General features: G+C 45.0%; 1 protein-coding gene across 3 annotated transcripts; it reads left to right on the top strand.

Annotated features, from left to right (window-relative positions):
* The first annotated feature begins 1,048 nt into the window (after positions 1-1,048).
* On the top strand, positions 1,049-21,664 carry LOC100193961 (uncharacterized). Of its 3 annotated transcripts, none has more exons than XM_008656187.4 (17): positions 1,049-1,313; positions 3,537-3,656; positions 3,738-3,807; positions 5,123-5,209; positions 11,729-11,819; positions 12,737-12,792; positions 13,215-13,287; positions 16,139-16,248; positions 17,011-17,061; positions 17,589-17,677; positions 17,945-18,026; positions 18,109-18,222; positions 18,542-18,621; positions 19,162-19,297; positions 19,999-20,069; positions 20,154-20,388; positions 20,876-21,664. In XM_008656187.4, exons 2-17 carry the CDS (start codon positions 3,643-3,645, stop codon positions 21,200-21,202), a joined length of 1,686 nt encoding a protein of 561 aa, XP_008654409.1. In that variant the 5' UTR covers positions 1,049-1,313; positions 3,537-3,642; the 3' UTR covers positions 21,203-21,664. The 3 variants fall into 3 exon arrangements, with proteins under 3 accessions (XP_008654409.1, XP_008654408.1, NP_001132501.1); XM_008656186.4 differs by having other exon boundaries at positions 3,738-3,830; positions 17,634-17,677; NM_001139029.1 differs by having other exon boundaries at positions 1,114-1,313; positions 3,738-3,830; positions 20,876-21,522.
* Positions 21,665-22,628: the final 964 nt, after the last annotated feature.

The raw sequence follows: 22,628 nt of genomic DNA, 5'->3' as shown, positions 1-22,628 counted from the left end.
CGAATTGCATAAATACCTACACAGCGTGGCATATTTAGTATGAGTATATATCATAAAATGGTTATTACGATCTATCTGCATGGCTGTTGGAGCGATCCTAAATTTATGGAGGAAATAAAGCATTTAAAGTAGAAACCGCCACACATATCTTTCCTAAATTTACGCGCATGCAAGGGAACGTGTTTGACTCATGCATGCATGTTGCCATAATTTTTGGATCTGTATAACCGCATGCATGCGGCTGCCATGTTTTTCGGATCTGCCATAAAAATAGGATCGTAATAACAACCTACTAGAGCTATCAACCTCTCACATTGGCTCGGTACTTACGCTTATAATTGAAGGATCTTATGCTCAAAACTTAAGGTTATTACGCTCCAACCCGGAGATGCGTCCACCAGTGAATAACATGCCAGATTTTTTACGCAGTGTAACGAATTGCATAAATAGCTACACCATGTAGTATAATTTGTATCAATATATATCATAAACTATGTTTAGCTGCATGGCTGTTGGAGGGATCCTATATTTATGAAGGAAATAAAACATTAAATACGATTTTTTGTTTATATGCGTGCAATTTATTTCCTTTCGTTGCACATTATTTTTTATCATAAATTCGTGTGCATACAGCTGGTAACAGATTTTTACGTAGTATACTGAATTGCATAATTATCTACACAGGATAGCATATTTAGTAGCAGTATATAACATAAAATGGTCCTTACTAGTCTAGTTGCATGACTGTTGTAGAGATCCTAAATTTATGGAGGAAATAAAGCATTTAAAAATAGAAATCGTCACATGTATCTTTCCTAAATTTATGCGCATGCAAGGGGATGTGTTTGACTCATGCATGCATTCCTTTTTTTGCGCGCAGAGACGTGGGCGCGGTTGGTGCAATCGACAGCCTGGTCTAGTCGGTGCGCTGGGTTGAACCAGGTTGCAAGGATGATCGACCTGAGCTTTCTTTAACTATTGGAAGCCCAGGGCTCCCGTTATACCTACCATATATATATATATATCCTGTTCTTTATATATCTCTGTGTTTTATACTTGGAAATCATAGCAAAGTATGCGTATTAAGGACGAAATTAATGCCCATACCCCTCTCATTGTCCCATCAAACTCGCTACTGGCCTCGGGCCCGCCCGTCGTGAGGTCCGAGCTCGATGCAGCCGATCCGGCGGCGGCACCGAGGCTTTGCACTCCTCTGTCTCTCCGCCGCCCTCCTCGCTGCCGCCACTCTGCTCCCCGGCGCCGCCGTCGCCGAAGGTGTCACGCCCTCCGAGGCGCGCCGGCTCCGCGACGAGGTAGTGCGGGCCCTCAGATCCGCCGCTCCTAACTCTTCTACGTATTGCTAGTTTTGTGGCTTCGAGCGCCAAGCGAGTGCTTGGTGATTTTAGCGTTTAGCGTGGAGGTGTGAGTAGTATGGTGTTCGATTGCAAGGGTGGAAGTGTCGGCCTGCTTGCTTAGGGAGCTGATTTAGGAATTTAGGTTGATGATTGAGCGAATTTCTAGCTTGCTTAGATTGATTGTCTGTTAATGCCTGATGCGAGTTCGTCAGATCGTGGTTTTATTGTTCTGCTATCGCACATTTGCTTTTGTTCATGCTTGGTATGCTTTACCAATTCTAGTAATGGCGGCTCTGGGCCTGTTTGGTTCAGCTTTTTACGAGGAGCTTTTTTGAGAATCTGGATCTGGCTGTGGAAAGAATCTGAGTATCGTGGAGATTACACACGAAGGAAGATAAAAGAGTCTATAAAGTTTATGACGTAGAAAGTGACGGTTTTCTTCTATCTCAACGACTATGGTTTTGACTAAAGTGATTCTCATAGAAGCTAGGTGTTTGAGAGTCTGTAGCAGACTCTGGTAGCCAGAAGCTAAAAAAAGCTGAAACAAACATGGCCTTACACTTCTACTTGATCATGTGTTAAGCTTGTAGGCGTGTCTCAATTGCATATGTTTCAGTTCACGCTCATTTGAGTAGGCTGCTAGTTACCATGTCTGTGTCACACTGGCTGGTCTTAGCAATCAAGACCAGGATATCAAAGAAGGGCTACTTCGTGGATCTTGAAGCTGATGTTGGCTGGCTGTGGTGGACTTAGTGATTGGCCAAAACTAGGTCAGAAAATTAAGGGAAAATCTATCTATGCTGGCCATCACAAAAATAAAAAAGAGCAGACCTAGTGCCGGAGTGAGTGGGGTCTAGTGAAAAGATAAAATGAGGCAAGCCTTCCCCCGCGAAGGCGGAGAAGCTGCATCGAACCCACGATCTGACTGAGATAGCTCTCACCACTGCATGGCCGTTCTTAGTTGGTGCAGCGATTTGTCTGGCTATCGCAAAAATAAAGGAGAATTTTCCAGTTGAGATGGTAATTGAACTCCATGCTTAGTTATATGGCATGGCCCACAAAACTAAGTAGTTCTTCAAGATTTGCTTCCTTCAAATCTCATGAGTCATGAGCAAAATAAGAAACCAGGACCAAGAGCAAAATAAGAAACCAATGTCACTTCTCTTCATTTTGTAATCCTATTAAAGTTGCTTAAAAAAGATTTCTAATTATACCTCACTAGTTGTTTAATCTAAGTCAATGTGCTAGATCCTTCTGAATATGAAAATAGCCACACGTGAAAACTTACCTGACAATATTAAAATGCTCATCTGCTTGCAAATCGCTTCCTCTGGCAGATGGTAATGTTTACTCAAATAGTCAAGTGCCCAGTGAATGACGATAAGAGTTGAGGTCCAGACGGGTCTGTGGAGGAATGAGCGGCCAAGGGTGGGAAGCTGGGAGCCACTGTTCCCATTCAGCAAACTGGAAGGAGTGAGCCTGGGGTCACACCAGGTGACCTGCCAGGATGCGATGAATGGTGCAGCCAGTGATGCCACGTCGGTGAGCCGGTGAGGGCTGGGATCGAGAGCAGGATAGGTGCCGCCAGGGTTGTTGATTTACTCCTGCCAGCTCTTTGCTAGCTTGGATTGCTATTAGGTAATCCCCGACTCCGATGACGTCATGTGCTCAATCGGAAGGCGAGAGGAGGTGACAGCGAGCCGAGAGTGAGGCAAGAGCTGTGCATGTGACCATGTGTGCCTTGGTATTGAGTCGGTATTGGGCCAGACAGTTAAATGGGCTGCTGGAGTGGTTTATAGCCTGGGAGACTGGGGCCATTAGTTTGGACATGCTGAATTATTGGGGAGGTAACATTTGCTAGCGAAAGACTAGGCCTTGGGCCTAGTGCCTGGTCCCCCCTGTTACCTGGGCTAAAATATGAACCCAAACTACATGGTGCAGCTGCAGTCAGTACAATTCTCTGTGATAAATTCTCCTAAGCAACTTGATTTCCACATAGATTTTTCTTCCACATCAGTCTTTTACGATAGCATGTGTTAATTTGGCAACCGATCATATTCGTAAGCTTGTCTTGGATTGACTCATACCTACAAGGACAAGCTAGCCTTGTTGTTGACCCCTTATTTTATGGCAAGATTTATTTGCTTAAACACTGGCTAAAAAATAGCATCTTTCATGTAGGTGAAAGATATGTTCTATCATGCGTTTGATGGATACATGAAGTATGCTTTCCCACTCGATGAGCTGCGGCCCTTAAGTTGCCAAGGTGAAGACTCCCTTGGTGGTTATGCGCTCACTCTTGTAAGATATTTGTGTGTATTTCATACAATCTGTCACCATTATGGACCTATCACCATTCATGAAATTTGCTTCATTGAACAGATCGATTCTTTGGATACCTTGGCTTTACTGGGTGATAAGGAGAAATTTGGTGCTGCTGTGGAGTGGGTTGGTAAGAATGTCCACTTTGATATTGTAAGTAAACGTGTGGACCATTAAGTGAATTTGGATTTACTAACCAGATATTTCAGACTGGATATTCACTAGAATCAAATAACTGTATTGTATTTGTTTTGCCGATACATGGTCAATTCTTGAGTTTGCATCTAATGTGATGGGTAGATGCTAATTAACAATTATGCATCCATTTGCTAGTCTCTGATTGGCAGCAAGATTGTTAGCTACTAACTGAAACTGAAAGTACTACTGTGTGAATGTGTGATGTAAAACTTAATACAACAGTGAGTTCAAATCTCATTTCCAAATTTGCATGTATTAAAACCTTTGCGGATGTGGTTACACTATCTTACGCACTTTTAGCCAAATACTACCATAATTCTCTCATCTGATAGAAAGTACTTCAGCTCATTTTCAGTATCTCCTGTAGATGTTTGAGAAAAACTCTCTCCTATTGACTGGACAGTTCATAACTTTGCATGTAAGAACTTTTATGCTGTTGGGTCTGTGAAAAATGGTAAATTGGTTTGCTCTATGAGCCATATTTGGCAATTTAGAATATGGTAGTGTAACTGTGCACATTCTTGAAAGTTTGACTTATAGCTTAGGTGAGTCATGATGATTAAGCATATCTGTTGCAGTATATGTTAAATTTTGCATTTCGGAAGCTCTTGATAAATGGTATTTTTGAAATATTATCACTGTAGCTTATAATCTAGTCCCTCCGTTCCAATTGTAAGCCCTTTTAGCTTTGTACTAAGTCAAACTTGTCTAATTGCAACCAAGTTTATAGGAAAATATATCAACATCTACAATATAAAATAAATGTAGTACCAAAATACATTTCTTGATGCATCTAATGAATCTAGTTTGACGTCGAAGATGTTTGTGCATCTTTTGGTAAATTTGGTCAAAGCCAAACAAGTTTGACTTAGGACAAAGCTAAAATGACTTACAATTTGGAAAGGAGGGAGTCCTCAAATAAACTGCCTTGTATGTTGCTGAGAAAATTTAAGTATGTGCCATCGAATACCGTTTGAAAGATTCTCTTGGTAATTTCAATTTTTATGTGTCGTTTCTTCTGTATTGAAACTTGTACTAAGCATGCTATTATATTTATGTAAATATTCTATTGTTTTGGTATTTAGTTTTATGCAATGTAGCTGTTTTACTACTTGATTAAAGGTTGTGTATAGGTTAGAACTTAGAATGCTACCTTTTGGCTACAATGTTTAGCAGCCTATTAACACCACATTTTTCTTTGCAGTATATTCTGCTTGAACAATCATGTTTCCTTACTGTGTATGCAGAATAAAACCGTCTCTGTTTTTGAAACCAACATACGTATCCTTGGGGGTCTGCTATCAGCTCACCTGATTGCCAGTGATTATGCCACTGTATGTTTGTTCTATCACGCACATTCTTTTTTCCTTTACTCAATTTCTTTAACTGGCTTCCTGATAGTTGCTATTCACTTGGTGCTTTACTCTTTGTTCCTTTTTTAGTACTGCTGCAACATGAAATCATTACTGAAGTTGCACTGCAAAAACAAAAGCTAATGTAAGATCATATTGGAAAAGAAGTGGCCATGGAAAATAGTCACCCCCTGGAATTTTGCTTTGTTTTAATTAATACAAAGGAGTTTCAGACCCTGTAAGGAAGTACTTATGCAACCTGTGAGTATCTGGGTTCGATTTCAGATTGGCAGCCTCTCAACTGGAGGTTCTACCAACTGACCTATCACTCAGATGATATTGATATGTCAACATCCACTATCATTATGAATGTGGTTGTATTAAACTATTAATGGGTTAATGATAGGCAGGTCCATTTGTACTCAAAAGTGAGCCATAATACTAGCAAGCTACCTTACCTTATTTTATTTATTGAGAATATGTCATGTTCGGGCGCGTCTACACAAGGCGCCACAGGACTCGTGATGTACGTCGAGCGCAGGAACGGGAAGCGCGACACGCAAGGGACGTACAGGGAGCAAACACAATCAGTGGCTAGGAGGAAAAATAGGATTTTGTTATTATCTGTTAGTTCCTAAAATAGGGGAGTTTGTTCAGTAAATTAGTTGGGCCATAGGCCATATATATACCGTGAGACCGGATGGTAGAAAGCAATCAAGAATATTGACATCTCTATTCTATCTTCTTCCTGTCTACTCAAAGCCGGCGATCAGGGCAAACCCAGCCTGATCGACGAGGACGGCTAGGGGGCATAACCCAGCCGGCGACAACGGACCACGACTACGATCTCCGTAGTCGGGGACCTGCTCACTTGGGCATTACAGCCCTTGACAACCTGGTATCACGATCCAGGGCTTCCTCCTCACGCCGCTCTCCGATTCTGCCATCAGCCGCCACGCCACCCTCACCACCAGCCACCACGCCGTCTTCACCTACTTCCTCCGCGGCATCATACTCCGTCGAGATGGGCGACTCCGATGAACTCAAAACCACCGTGGCTGCTTTAGCTGCCATCGTGAAGTCATTGCAGTCCACTGCCGAGGCCAATACCAGGGCGATCGCAGATCTGGTGGCCCAGCAGACGACGTCTTCCAACAACAGCAGGCCGCCCTTCGGCGAACCCCACACTGATCGTCCCCCACGATTCCAGAAATTGGACTTTCCCCGCTTCGATGGCAAGTCCGATCCAATGCTCTTCATCAACAAATGTGAATCATATTTCCGTCAACAACGCATCATGGCCGAAGAACGGGTGTGGATGGCTTCCTATAACCTGGAGGACGTTGCACAACTATGGTACATGCAACTCCAGGAGGATGAGCATGGCACACCAACATGGGAGCGTTTCAAGGAGATGCTGAATCTACGGTTCGGGCCCCCACTGCGGTCCGCCCCCTTGTTCGAGCTCGCCGAGTGCCGTCGCACGGGGACCGTCGAGGAATTCTCCAATAGGTTCCAAGCTCTATTGCCTCGCGCCGGGCACCTCAGCGACGAACAGAGGGTCCAACTCTACACGGGTGGCCTGCTTCCGCCTCTCAGTCATCAAGTGCGGGTACACAATCCAGCGTCTCTGGCAGCGGCCATGAGTCTGGCACGCCAGCTGGAGCTCGTCGAGTTGGACCGACTGAGCCAGGCGTCTTCCAAGGCGGCACCGCGTGCTATACTGCCAACACCATCACAACGTCCGGCGCCGTTCCCAGCGATCACGTTGCCCACGGCCCCGGGGCCCCCTGCGAAGCCACTCGCGCTCCCTGCGCCACCTGTTCCGGGAGTGGACAGCCAAGTCAAACGCCTGTCCACGGAGGAGTAGGCCGAACGTCGTCGACTTGGGCTCTGTTACAACTGTGATCAGCCTTATACACGAGGCCACAACCGGGTTTGCCGCCGGATATTTTATATCGGTGGCGTGGAGTTTGCTGAGGAGGAAATGACGGACGAGGCCCCCGTGTTCTCTTTACACGCGGTCGTCGGTGCACCGGCTAGCAGCACCATCCAGCTGTGTGTACGGGTGGGCGCTGCGGACTTCATCGCACTCGTCGACACGGGATCCACGCACAACTTCATCGGAGAAGAGGCCGCACGGCGCGCAGGCCTACCCATCGAGCCGTACCCGCGTCTCACGGCCACGGTGGCAAACGGGGAGCGCATCGCTTGCCCGGGCGTCATTCGGCAGGCAGCGGTCCTCATCGACAATCGCGCCTTCAACGTCGACCTATACGTCATGCCCTTAGCAGGCTACGACGTGGTGTTGGGCACGCACTGGATGGCCACCTTGGGTGACATCGTGTGGAACATGGCCGCCCGCACCATGACATTCAAGCAGGCCGGCCAGGACATATGTTGGCATGGCGTCGCGACACCAACCACGCCGCATCTACACGTCGCCGAGACAACTGAGCCCTTGCTGCAAGGGGTGCTCTCATCGTTCTCCGACGTCTTCGCCGAGCCGACCAATCTACCACCAGACCGCGGCCGCACCCACCGCATTGTGCTCAAGCCGGGCGCTGGTCCTGTGGCCGTCCGGCCCTATCGGTATCCAGCTGCTCACAAGGACGAGTTGGAAAGACAATGTTCCGCCATGATCGAGCAGGGAATTGTGCGGCGCAGTGACTCGGCCTTCTCCTCGCCGGTCCTCCTCGTCAAGAAGGCCGATGGTTCGTGGCGGTTCTGCGTGGACTACCGCGCTCTCAACGCGCTCACGATCAAGGACGCTTTTCCAATACCGGTCGTCGACGAGCTGTTGGACGAACTCCATGGTGCCAAGTTCTTCTCCAAGCTTGACTTGCGTTCCGGGTACCATCAGGTGCGCATGCGGCCGGACGACATCCATAAGACGGCATTCCGCACCCATGACGGACTATATGAGTTCCTCGTCATGCCATTCGGCCTCTGCAACGCCCCGGCCACATTTCAAGCACTCATGAACGACGTATTGCGGCCTTTCCTTCGTCAATTTGTACTTGTTTTCTTTGATGACATCCTCATATACAGCAAGTCTTGGGCGGATCACCTTCGCCATCTCCGCGCGGTCCTCAGCACGCTGCGCCAGCACGTCCTCTTCGTCAAGCGTTCTAAGTGTGCGTTCGGAGTTTCCTCCGTCGCGTACCTGGGACACACCATATCAGTGGAGGGCGTGGCCATGGATACCGCCAAGGTGCAGGCCATCCAGGACTGGCCGGTCCCTCGCTCGGCGCGCGCAGTGCGCGGCTTCCTCGGCCTCGCGGGATACTACCGAAAATTCATTCACAACTACGGCATCATCGCGGCGCCACTTACTGTCCTCCTCAAGAAGGAGGGATTTGCGTGGGATGACAAGGCGGCCTCGGCCTTTACCGCGCTCAAGGACGCCGTCACAACGGCACCGGTGCTTGCCATGCCGGACTTCGCCAAGCCGTTCGTCGTCGAGTGCGACGCGTCGTCCCACGGGTTTGGTGCCGTCCTCATTCAGGAGGGACATCCCGTGGCATTCTTCAGCCGACCTGTGGCGCCCCGGCACCGAGCATTGGCGGCCTACGAGCGCGAGCTCATCGGCTTGGTGCAGGCGGTGCGCCACTGGCGGCCGTACCTATGGGGCCGCCGCTTCAGCGTCAAGACGGACCACTACAGCTTGAAGTATTTGCTGGACCAGCGCCTAGCCACCATTCCCCAACATCATTGGGTCGGCAAGCTGCTGGGCTTCGATTTCTCCGTTGAATACAAGCCAGGCGCAACAAATGCTGTCGCGGATGCTTTGTCCAGGCGTGACACAGTAGAGGGAGAGCTGCTCGCCATGTCCACTCCACGGTTTGACTTCATCGACCAACTCCGGCAGGCCCAGCTCGAGGATCCGACCCTCGTAGATCTCCATACCGCGATCACTTCAGGGGACCGAGCAGCACCCTGGTCCATCGTCGACGGCATGGTGCAATTCGCGGGGCGCCTGTACATTCCTCCTACCTCCCCGCTATTACAGGAGATCCTGGGGGCAGTCCATGAGGATGGTCATGAGGGGGTCCAACGTACCCTCCACCGGCTCCGACGTGATTTTCATTTTCCTCAAATGAAGCAATTGGTGCAAGAGCAAGTACGTCAATGCAGTGTCTGTCAACGTTACAAGTCGGAGCATGTGCACCCAGCAGGGCTCCTCCTACCGCTCCCAGTGCCCAATGGAGTGTGGACGGATATTGCGCTTGATTTTGTGGAGGCTCTTCCCCGGGTCCGTGGCAAGTCAGTGATTCTCACTGTGGTGGATCGGTTCAGCAAATATTGTCATTTCATTCCACTGGCACACCCTTATTCAGCTGAATCAGTTGCCCAGGCCTTCTTCAACGACATTGTTCGTCTTCACGGTGTCCCCCAATCCATGGTCTCCGATCGTGACACGGTTTTCACATCCATTTTCTGGCAAGAACTCATGCGCTTGATGGGCACTAAGCTGCGGATGACAACAGCATTTCATCCTCAGTCTGATGGGCAGTCCGAGTCGGCCAACCGCGTCATCCTCATGTATCTACGCTGTCTTACGGGGGACAGACCGCGGGATTGGCTCAGATGGCTGCCGTGGGCGGAGTATCTGTTCAATACGGCCTATCAAACTTCGCTGAAAGATACTCCGTTCAGGGTGGTTTATGGGCGCGATCCGCCGACCATCCGGTCATACGAGCCGGGAGACACCAGGGTGCCAGCCGTCGCAAAGAATATGGAGGAACGCGCAGAATTTTTGGCAGACATGCGCCATCGCCTGGAACAAGCTCAAACATTTCAGAAGCGGCACTATGACCGTGGGCACCGACCGATTCACTATAAGGTGGGCGATTGGGCGCTGCTTCGTCTACGACAACGTGCTGCATCATCCCTTCCACAAGCGGTCAGTGGCAAGCTCAAGCCGCGGTTCTTCGGGCCGTATCGCGTCGTCGAACTCATCAACGAAGTTGCAGTACGTCTGGAGCTCCCACCTCGTGCCCGCATCCACAATGTCTTTCATGTCGGGCTCTTGAAGAAGTTCCAGGGCACGCCGCCTAGCGAGCCGCCACAACTTCCCTTACTGCATCATGGCGCCATCGATCCAGAACCTGAGCGTGTTGTTCGCTACCGGCTCGCTCGCGGGGTCCCTCAAGCCCTCATCCAGTGGAAGGGAGCTTCGTCGGCGTCAGCCACCTGGGAGGACGTCGGGCCGCTACGCGCCAAGTTCCCTCAGTTCCAGCTCGAGGACGAGCTGGTTCTAGACGGGGAGGGAGATGTCATGTTCGGGCGCGTCTACACAAGGCGCCACAGGACTCGTGATGTACGTCGAGCGCAGGAACGGGAAGCGCGACACGCAAGGGACGTACAGGGAGCAAACACAATCAGTGGCTAGGAGGAAAAATAGGATTTTGTTATTATCTGTTAGTTCCTAAAATAGGGGAGTTTGTTCAGTAAATTAGTTGGGCCATAGGCCATATATATACCGTGAGACCGGATGGTAGAAAGCAATCAAGAATATTGACATCTCTATTCTATCTTCTTCCTGTCTACTCAAAGCCGGCGATCAGGGCAAACCCAGCCTGATCGACGAGGACGGCTAGGGGGCATAACCCAGCCGGCGACAACGGACCACGACTACGATCTCCGTAGTCGGGGACCTGCTCACTTGGGCATTACAGCCCTTGACAGAATAGCGGCTTAGGATTGTTCCTTGATGTGGAACATATACTTCAGTTCAGTGACTGATAACTCATTACATTTTAGTTATCACCAGGTTGCTGGTTATCTTTATAGGCACAAGATCATCTGCTCCACTCGTTATGGATATGGGTATTGCGATGAGGCCTCATGAGCTATTTAAAAACATTTATGTATAGTTGTAAAATTTATGTTTTATAGTTGAGGCTATCTAATATATTGAAATGGCTGAATGCTCTGGAATCTGGATTAAGTTCTGCACTTTCCTGATCTTTTTTTAGCCTTTTCTTTGTGATTGTTGCAAGGGTTCTGGAGCCTTTTCAAGTTTCACTAAACGTTTTTTGTACTGAATGTAGAAAAATTGCAGGAAAGCGAAATAATCTACAGTATTTTTTAAATGAAATGCTGGACATTTCACTGTGCTATTTTCATCCACAGTATCATGCCAACTATTGTATGTGCATAGATGAATAAGGCATGTTTCTAATTCTAAACCTGTAAAACTTAACAGGGTTAAACCAACAGATATCTAAATGGATTTTGAGTGTTTCAGCCATCGTATTTTATTCATACCTAAGACTTGAGAAGATTTCAGAGTTATTATGTGTAAGCAATAAAATTAGCATAATGCCTATAGGGGGTCAAAACCAAAAAATACTGTAGACTGATTTTTTTTTGCTTATTGTTATTTGGATCCTAATTGTTATTCTTGTGTATTAAGAGTGCTTCTTGGGCAAAGAGATTTTTTTAAGGCTGAACAGTTCAAATGGTCCAGTTCTTATTGTATCTTCTCGTTGACAGGGTATGAGAATCCAATCTTATGATGACCAGTTACTTCATTTAGCTGCTGACTTAGCTCAGAGGTTGTTGCCCGCATTTGACACTCCTACAGGTTCATCACCTTTTCTATTATTATAATCTTCCTGGAATGACTTCGTTATATCTTGCATCAGAAATTTGATTCCATTTTTTCATTTTTTTTTGTTGTAAATGGACCATTTCCATTGGACAGGAATTGTCACTTGGCGATACACATGGAATTACAAACACACAACTGCATTTGATGCTTTACTATAATAAAAACATAAATATAACAAACACATTGTTTAGTGACGGAAAAAACTTCATGAATCATGAATCGTGATAGTCATATTAACTTGCCTCTCCAAGTTTGCAGACTGAAACTGGATGTCATATAGATGTAGTTATATGTGGTTGTTTCATATTCTCAGTAGTTAATCTTATTTTTACTACACTGTTTCAATGAATGTAATTGTTGGAGACAAGATTTATCTAAGAAATGTGGTTTGCAAAATACAAATTGTGGAAATCATCATTTCAATTGAAACCTGTTTGCACCTGAACCATTTTGGTACTCTTTACTAACACAATTTGGGACATAAATCTGTTCTGAATGTTGTTCAATATCATGAATGAAGTAATTTGCTAAATTAGACCACTGTTTCAACCAACTACATATGGAAATTCTTCATGATACAGACATTTTGCGGGTCAGGCCAGGCCGAAAAAAGCCTGATAGTTTGTGACCCTAAAATCCGTGCCCAACTGTCCATTAATGTCCCTGGGCAGAGTTAGCATGGTGTTTTTGTGCTAGGTCTGGATGGCCCGACCGCTATTTTCCTGCAGAAAAGTAATTGTAGAAATTGTTTCGGGCTGGCCCGGTTTTTCACAGACCTGATTTCCTCTGCCCATGTCTGGCCAACTTGAACAAAATACCATTTTACCTTTTTAACATCATGTCATGTTCTTAATTTATTGTGTCTTTCTTGACTAGTGTTGTCTTTGCAGGTATTCCATTTGGATCTGTTAATTTATTGTACGGAGTCGATGAAAATGAAAGCAAGGCAACCTTCTTTCTTCCTCCCTATTGCTAGCTGTAGAGCTTGGCAAACAGAAATAGTTCTGCATACCTATTAATGTTTTTGAACCTTGAATCTGAATATTAATTTTGTAACCATTAAAAGAACATAAAGAATGTACCCACTGCTGAAAGCTTCCACACAAGATAGGGTCTGGGGAAGGTAGTAGATTGCCTTGCTCTTTATTTTATAAGGAGGCTCAATGGAGAGACTACCAGTGGCGCCAGGGGTACCCAGTGTTTAAACAACTAAAAGAACATATAACTGAAGTTTTGAGACACTTGTCTCTTTTCTGTTCATCGCAATAAACATCACCCTGTCAATCTCACCTAGTTTCCATTCGTGCTCAAATGGGCATAAGCAGTTTTTGAGTTTGACTGCTGAGAGCTGACACTATATTATTCCAGATAACATCAACGGCTGGTGGTGGTACTTTGACACTGGAATTTGGCATATTGAGTCGCTTGACTAATAATACTGGTAATTCTTAATATGTGTAATTGTGCAACATTTTCTACATGTAAACCATGACTGTCTTTTTTTTTGTGGTTTATGTTGACCAGTTAATATGCAGGGGATATTTTATGCAAACTCTTCAAATAGCAATGGCCATGTGCGAGTGTAGACTTAAATAGTCATTATGTAAAAAATGCACATGTATATCTGTCAGAATACTCTATATTAGTTGTTCAGAATACAATGCTGCATAACTTTGACCATTGACCATGAACAAACTTTATAATTGAAGGTAAGTTACCATGTTTGAAGGAAGGAGAGAATGTGTATAATGTGTGGGATGTATTGCATTGAGCCTCTAGGGAGAATATATAGGAGTACATGACTTGGAGTGTAAGAAGCCTATCCTAGAGATAAGGTAGGTTATCCTAGATATAAGGAAGGTATCCCGGGATTACAATCAATCCTAAACCAACCATATCAGGACTTGCCTAATATACTCTAACATGCCTAATATACTCTAACACGCCCCACAGTCGTAGCATTAGCAACATGAACAGACAGGCTGGAGAATGATGGAGATATAACCCCCACAGTCGGAACACCGGTGCGAATGCTGCGACTGGAGTATCCCATGCAGATGATAGCCTTTTGTGCCGATAATGTCGAGATAGCCAAGGACGAGGACGCGGAGCCGTTGTCGAAGTGTCTTGCGTAGGGTAGCCGTGGTCGAGGAAGCTGTCGAGGACGTCGTAGAAGACAAGCCGCACAAGTCGCGGGCGTTGGGGTGGCACGTGGGAAGGTCCGCAGCGCGCCAGAGGACGCCGTGGTGACGGTGGCGCTGAGAAGAAGCCGTAGACGAATGTACGATGCGTCGAGGCAGATGAGGGTGTCGATGCCGGGGGCAACACGTCAAGCAGCCATGGACGATGCGTGTTTCAGGTTTGCAAAGCCTAGAAACGTGTCGTGGATAAATGCACGTGCTGGTGGTGCCAATACCAGACGTACTAGGTAGAGGGCCCCAACCATATGTGCTAGCATCTCAAGGGGCCAACAGAGAAGGCCTCCGCGACGGTTGTGGTGCAGCACGACAGGAGTGCCGGCGCAACGCACGGTTGTCATAGCGGAGTAGACGAAATAGTCGAGGACGAGACAATGATGTTGGCGACGAGGTTGTGTTGGACGAAGCGAAGAGGTAGGCGTGGCAACACATCGAGGTTCCTGGAGTCGCGGTGGCGAGAGCCACGATGCATAGGAAACGAGCCTCAATGACGCCAGCGGAGCGCGATGGCGGTGTTTGTCGGCGAAGAACTCGATGAAAAATGCGGTGCAGACCGGCGACGGTGGCTGGCACGCCTAGGTCAGGCGCAACACCAATGCAAGGTGTTGACGTAGCATGCAGGAGGACCCGCAACGCAGAACAACGGGTGTGCCAACACAGCTCGCATGTGTCGAACAACTTGCTCAAACCGTGCGTGGGAGACACGCACCGACAAAGTCGATGACTATGTAGATGCAACGATGTTGGTTGACGACAGACGGCGATGATGCTGCCCGAGGAGGCAACGCAACAACGACCCTCTTGCTTGGCGAAGCATCGTGCAGTGGACGACAAACGTACCAGGAGGATGGTTCGCCCGCGGTCGGTTGATCAGGCCGACGACGTGCGAGTCGGAGACGACAATGGTGATGTCGATGGTGGAGCCTCCCGATTGGTGGCAGCGACGACGAGCCGGCATAGATGGACGTGCAGACGAAGAGGCGTGACACAGGCAGGTGTTTCCGGTTACGCCACATGCCACGCTAGTTGAAGATGAAGAAGCCGATGTTGTTGAACCCGATGTCGAGGGCGCGCGAGTCGACTAGCGGTGGGCGATGGAGACGCAAACCCGATCACTGATCGGGAAAACAAAAAAAGACGCAGCAGCAACAGATCTGGGGAATTCACTGGGGTACCGAGGCGCGTCCCCTGCGGGCGCGCGGCCCGGCGACGCGACCACGTGGACCCAGCTCGCTGGCGCGACCCCGGTGGCCCCTGCCCTGACAGCGCACGAGCATGGCCACAGCGCGGCGCGACCAGGAGAGGTCGCAGCCCTGGCGCGGGCGCAACGTCCCTGACGCGGCTCCAGCGAGACTGGCCGACAGCGAGAGTCGGAGCCGCCACCATGGCGGCGCATGACCCAGCCGGCGGCGGGGATTCGACTCGGCCACAACCGTCACCACGACAGCGTGTGGAGGTGCCGGATCCAACCGGTGCATGTCGACGGGGGGCGATCTGAGCAACACCGACGGCGAGTTTTCCGATCTGCTGCTACTTCGAGTTGACGCGATGACGATGATGAGCACCACAGATCAGAGGGACCGGCCGCACATCCTACAAGGGCGTTGCTCCCGGCGGAGGACGATCTCCCTGGGGCGGCGCGGCGGTGGCAGCGGAAGACACCTGTTGGATCACCATGAAGGAAGGAGAGAATGTGTATAAATGTGTGGAATGTATTGCATTGAGCCTCTAGAGAGAATGTATAGGAGTACATGACTTGGAGGGCAAGAAGCTTATCCTAGAGATAAGGAAGGTTATCCTAGATATAAAGAAGCCTATCCCGGGATTACAATCAATCATAAACCAACCATATCAGGAGTTGCCTAATATACTCTAACATGCCTAATATACTCTAACAATGTTTAACATAAAATGTCATTTACAGTTTACAGCTTAGATAAGTGGTTATGCTTCTTGGTCTGTTAATTTCATGCTTCATTTGCATTGGTCATGTATATGTATCATACTTAAACAAAAGTTGGCCTCTGAACAGTGATTTTAGTACTCATTATTTATTTGTTGTACCATAATTTTGAAGTCCTCTACTTTTTGCAGTTTTTGAGCGAGTTACAAAAAAATCAGTGCGTGGAATATGGTCACGCAGATCAAAACTCAATCTTGTTGGTGCCCATATAAATGTCTTTACTGGTGAATGGACACAGAAGGTTTGGTTTTATCCTTTCAGTGGTAGTTTTAATTTTTAAAGCAACTGCTAGCATCCTCTCATTAATATTTTAACTCTGTATTTCATTATATTTGTGGAGCCATGCAGCATACTGTCAGTGATGAATATAATGTTGAGATGACGACCTGCTATTTCTGTGTATTAAGTTGACATGTAATTGATAAGACCAATATTTCAAGAACGCACTAGGTGCTAGGCAGACGGTGATGCTTTGCGTAGAGTTTAGTGTTGGCCTAGGGCTGGTGTATTTTTTTGCATGCATCTGGGGTAATGTCTTGTTCAATAGGCATATTTAAATTAAGAATATGACAATTGACAATACCATGCATCCATGAGTTCTGTGGCCATAGGCTTCTGTTTTCCACCTCTCATTTGTCCCAGTTTTATAACTAATTAACTAGATCAAATTCTAGAACCCTTTAGATGAGAAAATGCTTCGGTGTTGTGTGAGATGGTTTTGCCCCACCTAGTGTCTAGGTGCCATGAATCTCCACCTAGGCAACTGGGTTTCACCTTTTCAGACAGAGCTGATAGCCCCATGGACTGGAACCATTTTGTTATGTATGCAAGATGTTGAGTTTTCTTCCTCACTGATTACATGACTATTTTACTATTGTAATTGTTGTTGCATGACACATAAGTATATCAATATTTTTTTATTTTTTTCTGTGATGCTTAAATTTTAAGTTGATTGATCAACATGAACTATTGCTAATGACGTTAGTTTTTTCCCTGGTTGTAGGATGCAGGAATTGGCACAAGCATTGATTCATTCTATGAATATCTTCTAAAGGCAAGGAAAGCCACTATGTTTATTATTTTTGGCGCTCATATTTGTTCATCCCAGTGCCTCGAATAATTTCTTCCTATTTTGTTTTTTAAAACTCACATTCTTACAAAGTATTCAAGGTGTGCTGTACTGAATTACTGATAATGTCTTAAAATGACTTACGCTGCATGTCCTTAAAACTTGTGTTGATATGCTGAAGTTAATGAGCCCGAGAGTTTATAGCCAAGATTGTCTTTATGTTTGTTACCAACAATTCAACACAACTCCAGGGAGCACAGTGTGCACTAAACAAATCTGCGGCTTTAAATGCACGATTCTCAGGTCTTACTTCTACATAGCACACAAATTTTAAGGACCCCAACATAATCTATCTCAATCAGTCTCAGATTAGATTATTGAATTATCCTTGATATATATTCTTTCCTAGAGCTTGAACAAAACTAGGTTCATCACCTAGCTTTGTTCATTCTTCGTTTTCTTTTTACTATCAAGCATTTTAACAGTTAATTTCGTATGTCAACGTTCAACAGGCATATTTATTGTTTGGAGATGAAGAATACCTGTACATTTTTCAGGAGGCTTACAAAGCTGCCATGCACTATCTCCATCATGATCCTTGGTAACGATCCTAATTCCTATTCGTTACAGTTGGGTTATAGGATATAAATCTGGTACTGTTGGATTCACATTTAAAGTTACTTTATATGATATACATTTATGGTCATAGGCGATGTAGTATGAAAGGTAATGATGGTAAAGTAGGGATTTGATGACCACATCTGATATCCGTAGCACAAAAAGGTGTACCTACATGCAAGTGATTATGTTTGTTTAGCTCTGTGGTCATGGCCCCTGTTTAAAACCAAAAATGAAAATTCCATCACAGGTACGTGGAGGTTAATATGAACTCTGGTGCTACTGTTTGGCCACTCTTCAATAGTCTGCAGGCATTCTGGCCAGGGCTTCAGGTTTGGTTACACATATTTCTGATAATTGATGTGGCTTTGTCGCACATATTCTAGATGATTGCTTATGCTGCTTAGATTTAAGGTTTTAGCTGGAGATGTTGATCCTGCTATTCGCACACATGCTGCCTTCTTCAGCGTCTGGAAAAAGTATGGTTTTACCCCTGAAGGTTTTAATCTTGCTACATCCACTGTACAGGTAATGAAACTGTTAAACTATAATAGTCAAGAGTATTAGCATAATCTCCTATCTAAGGTTTGCCATTTGCCTCTCATTATCCCTAACAAAAACAATTTTTACCAAACCTTATGGAAGGATGCACTCTAACCCTTGAACTTCAAACTCTCATATTAGGCCTTTCTACAGGAAAAGGATTGTAGATAAATTGTATGAATCGATTGAAGGGTTAATTTTTTTCCTGTTGCCCTGTGATAGCTGGGTGCACAAAAGTTGAAGGACAGAAGAGACTTACTGATTTATACCTGCACTAATATTTGCTGTTTTCAACAATTCATAGAATGGACAAAGGAGCTACCCGCTACGACCAGAGTTGATTGAAAGCACATATTGGTTGTTCAAGGCTACCAGAGATTACAGGTGGGTTTTTCTTTACAAGGTGAAGATATAATTTATTTTGTTGTATACAAACTTTATGGTTTTGGTTGCAATCTTCCTTACTGTTAGAAAGAAAAGGAGAATTGCTGTCAGTGCAAAATTCACTATTTTTTTTCGATTTTGTTTAGGTTGTGCCTTCAAACTTGGGCAAATTTGCTCTAAACATTCAATGACAATTTAATCTGTCATTTTCTACCTATGTCCTGCTCGTACAACCCAAGATAATCCTGCAATTGTGATTACCCCTGATCAGTGTCTGCTATGCGGCTGTCAAAAGTTGAGTCCAATCTAAGCATATCGTGGTTAAGTTGCAGCACTTGCATTGCCAGTTCATTGACTGTCATTTCAATTGATTATCGCAAGCTGAAAATTCCTGGTGTAATTTCTTTTGTATTATTCGTGTCTGATCCATTTGATTTTGGCCTATAGATACAAAAGTTGCAGGCTTTGATACTTCACTCAGCTGTATCCTACCTATATTCTATGCCCTGGCTTTAATGTTTTATCTTTATATTAATGCAGATACCTTGATGTTGGAAGGGACATATTAGCAAGCCTTCAATATGGTGCCAGATGCCCTTGTGGTTACTGCCACATATCAGATGTGGAAACCCACAAGCAGGATGATCACATGGAGAGTTTTTTCCTTGCAGAAACGGTGAGCATCTCTACAGCAAATGCTTCTGCCAATTTTATCTTTGCCCATATGCTGGTATGCCTACAATATTTCTGGTAGTGTGTCTCGGACATGCAGTGAGGAACTCAGGATCTATATGATCATAGTTTAAAACAGATGGATCAGCTATATCAGCCTTAATATTTTGCATAAAGATGTTAGGGTTTATTATGCTTCACTTTGTACAAAGTATCTCTATGTTTATGTAATTGCAATGTACCCCTACTTTGCATTTTTCCATGAATTCAACAAGTATCCTATTATGATGAAACAAACTCCCTGATTTGTTTCCATTTTGAGTGCTGGACTGAAATCCCACCTCAGAATAATTTTGTTTCAAAATTCCAGCAATTCCCTGCTAATTAAGCTGCTAAATTTACTCCCTTCATCCCAAAAGAGTACACTTCTCATTTGTTTCAAGTTTGACTAAATCTATGCAAAAAGGTATTAACATTTATGATACCGAATAAGTACTGTTAGATTAATTACAGAACATATTTTCATAGTAAACCTATTTGGAGACAAAAATGTGGATACTTTTATATAAACTTAGTCGAACTTAAGAAAATTTGACTTTCACCCAATCTAGAAGTGCACTCTTTTTTGGGACAGAGGGCGTAAATACATGCCATTTTCCTTTATTTATCCTCTATTGCTGAAATCTAACTACCTGCACATACCAGGTCAAGTATCTCTGGCTTCTTTTTGATTTAGCTGCTGGCCCTGACAATATTGTTGAAAATGGACCATATAAGTAAGTATGACACCAGCATCCAGTAAGTTCAGGTGTTTATTCAGACATAGAGTTCACAGTTACAGTGTATCATTGGTTCTGCAGGTACATATTTAGTACAGAGGGCCATTTGTTACCTGTTACTCCTGAGATAGCCTTGGAAGATGAACATTGTTCATATTTTGGAGCATTCTGTAATGGCGGTGCCGACCATGGATATGGTGCTAGTGCTAGTTCTACTAAGCATCGAAATGGAAACTATACCCAATTAGATGATATTCAAACCCCTTCCAGTCACTATTCAATGTCCAATGTGTTGTTTACGCCAGGTTACATCAAGGTAACTCTGATGTGGTTCCTGATTTAACATTTTTTATTTCTTGGTCAGTGCATGTGTAATCTTTGTTGACAGAAAACGGAACAGTAGTCTAAGCTATTTTAATTAGTATTGATATGATCCATGTGGCATAGAATGGTGCTTATGACATCCAGCTGGTTGCAGTTATCAATTAATTGGAGTTAGAAAGCAATGAATATACAGCAAGGAGGGTAGTTGGCTTTCTGTCTCAACGTGGTGTGTGAATATGGCATCTGAAGCTAGTTTTCTACCTTGATCCAGTGTCTTTGTTATTTTGTTGCATGAACAAGAGCATCATGTTTTTCTGGTTTCATTCTTTTTGATTGGATGCTAGTCTTGCTAAGAGAGCTATGTTTTTGGCTCTTCATCTAATACATTAACACTACACGCACGCCCAAAATTCAGACTGCACGCTATTAAATTATGTTTATTTTTCTTTTCTCTAACCTTAACATATCCTTTTTGATAGGGAGTTTGTCCAGGATTGACTCATGCGCAGAAATTTGGGATATCATACTCTGATGAAGAGGATAACTTTATAGAGCAGACTTCTGAGAGTCTTGATCATCATGGTGAATCTGCCATAGAATCTAGCGTCCAAGACCAATCAAGTTCTATTATATTGATCTCTCACCCAGTCGCAAGCCAACAGGATGAGGCTTTTGAGAGCGAGTCTGGAAGTCAAGATCATGCAAATATTGTTGTAACTTCTGATTCTGATTCTGATTCCACAAGCCGTGATAATACTGTTGGCTCTCCCGGAATGAACTCGGAAGAACTTATGGACGACATATAGGGCACCTCTAGACAGGACAAAAGATGAAGAGGTTGCTCACAGTGTTGAGTCCAAGATATCAGCTGACCCTTTGCTCATGTAGCAACCCATTTCTGTGGAATCTTCAGGGTCAATGGCTTGCCGAATGCAGAACAAGTTAGCAAGCAAGCAAAATGTCTGGTAGACGATTCCAGTATCTTGCCAGCTTCAACATCGGAAATTGATATTTACTTTCAGATAGAATATATTACAGGGCGTACATTCACTAATTTGTTCTTTTTTTTCTGTATCGATCACTAATAGATATTATTTTGATTAATAGAGAATGCACGAGTTTTGTACACCAGATGCATATGAAGAGGCGCGGCACACATCACAGGATCTATTTAGTGTAGAACAGAACAGCAAACGAGTTTTAGCGTGTATCTTACAAGATTTTAGATTCGAAAAAATCAAGGATTTGAAGCTAACATGCTCTTGATAGATAAGCAGCAGGAGACATGTTTTCTTTTAGGGTGTGTTTGCGACCCTGTGTCTGGCCAGCTCGACCTGTTCAACTGGTCCAGACAGCTCGACCTGTTCAACTGGTCCAGGCTGAGGCTAGACTGTCCTAGATACTGCAATTTATTTTGTTTGTGCACTTGTACTATATGAGTCTGGTTCATACGATCTGGTGTTTGTCACTCATTATACAGCCGTGCTAGAAGGCTAAAACTACCTAAACGCGGAATCCTTGCGCCACGAGCAGCCAGGCTCCCAGGAAACGGACCCTGATCTCGTTTCTGTGGAGCCAAGCTGAGATGCTAAATTTGTACGCGTACAGCTAGGCTCCTGAGCAAGCCAGACGATGCAAATACGGGAGCTGCAACCCGAGAGCGCAGCCAGGCTGCTGGGCCATGGCGGCAAACACACAGAATGATTGAACGTTAAACTCTAAAGTAGCTCGATGGATTCGAGCTGGAGCATGCATTTACTCAAACAAGGTATGGTAGTATAGATGATACCGTTTGACACTATTTGAAAAGTGAAGTTTAAAATTGAAGTTGAAATAGATGATGTGATAGGAGAGCTGCTGGTAGGCCTGCAAATGGGGTGGATGTAAATGGGTATTTTAGGTGGGTTTAAGAAATGGTTTTGTTTTGATGGGTTGCGATGTGTTTTAATTATTAACGGGTTGGGTTGGGTGTGTTTATTATATATTGCGGGTCAAAATGGTGGATACCCATGGGTATAGATGGATTTGTATGGGTATGGGTTTCCATAAGTATTCACCAATCAGACTACCACCCTAATCAGTACAATTTTATTTCAAGTTTAGAGAAGTCTTTGATTTCTTTAGTCACACACAACACACTATACTATACCATTTTATCAGTACCATTTTATTTAAAAATGTGACCAACTATAAAGTTGCATAACTTTTTGATATCTACAAAATCTATTTTAA

Source organism: Zea mays, chromosome 8 (genome assembly GCF_902167145.1).
Source record: "Zea mays cultivar B73 chromosome 8, Zm-B73-REFERENCE-NAM-5.0, whole genome shotgun sequence".
NCBI classification, from domain to species: Eukaryota; Viridiplantae; Streptophyta; class Magnoliopsida; order Poales; family Poaceae; genus Zea; species Zea mays.
This window is presented reverse-complemented; position numbering and strand designations above follow the sequence as displayed.

Bases quoted from the DNA above. Each gene is read 5' to 3' on its own strand.
- LOC100193961 (NM_001139029.1), top strand. From the start codon at position 1,173: ATGCAGCCGATCCGGCGGCGGCACCGAGGCTTTGCACTCCTCTGTCTC. The intron at 13,288-16,138 runs GTAATTCTTAAT...TACTTTTTGCAG, and splicing joins TCGCTTGACTAATAATACTG to TTTTTGAGCGAGTTACAAAA. The intron at 20,389-20,875 runs GTAACTCTGATG...CCTTTTTGATAG, and splicing joins TTACGCCAGGTTACATCAAG to GGAGTTTGTCCAGGATTGAC.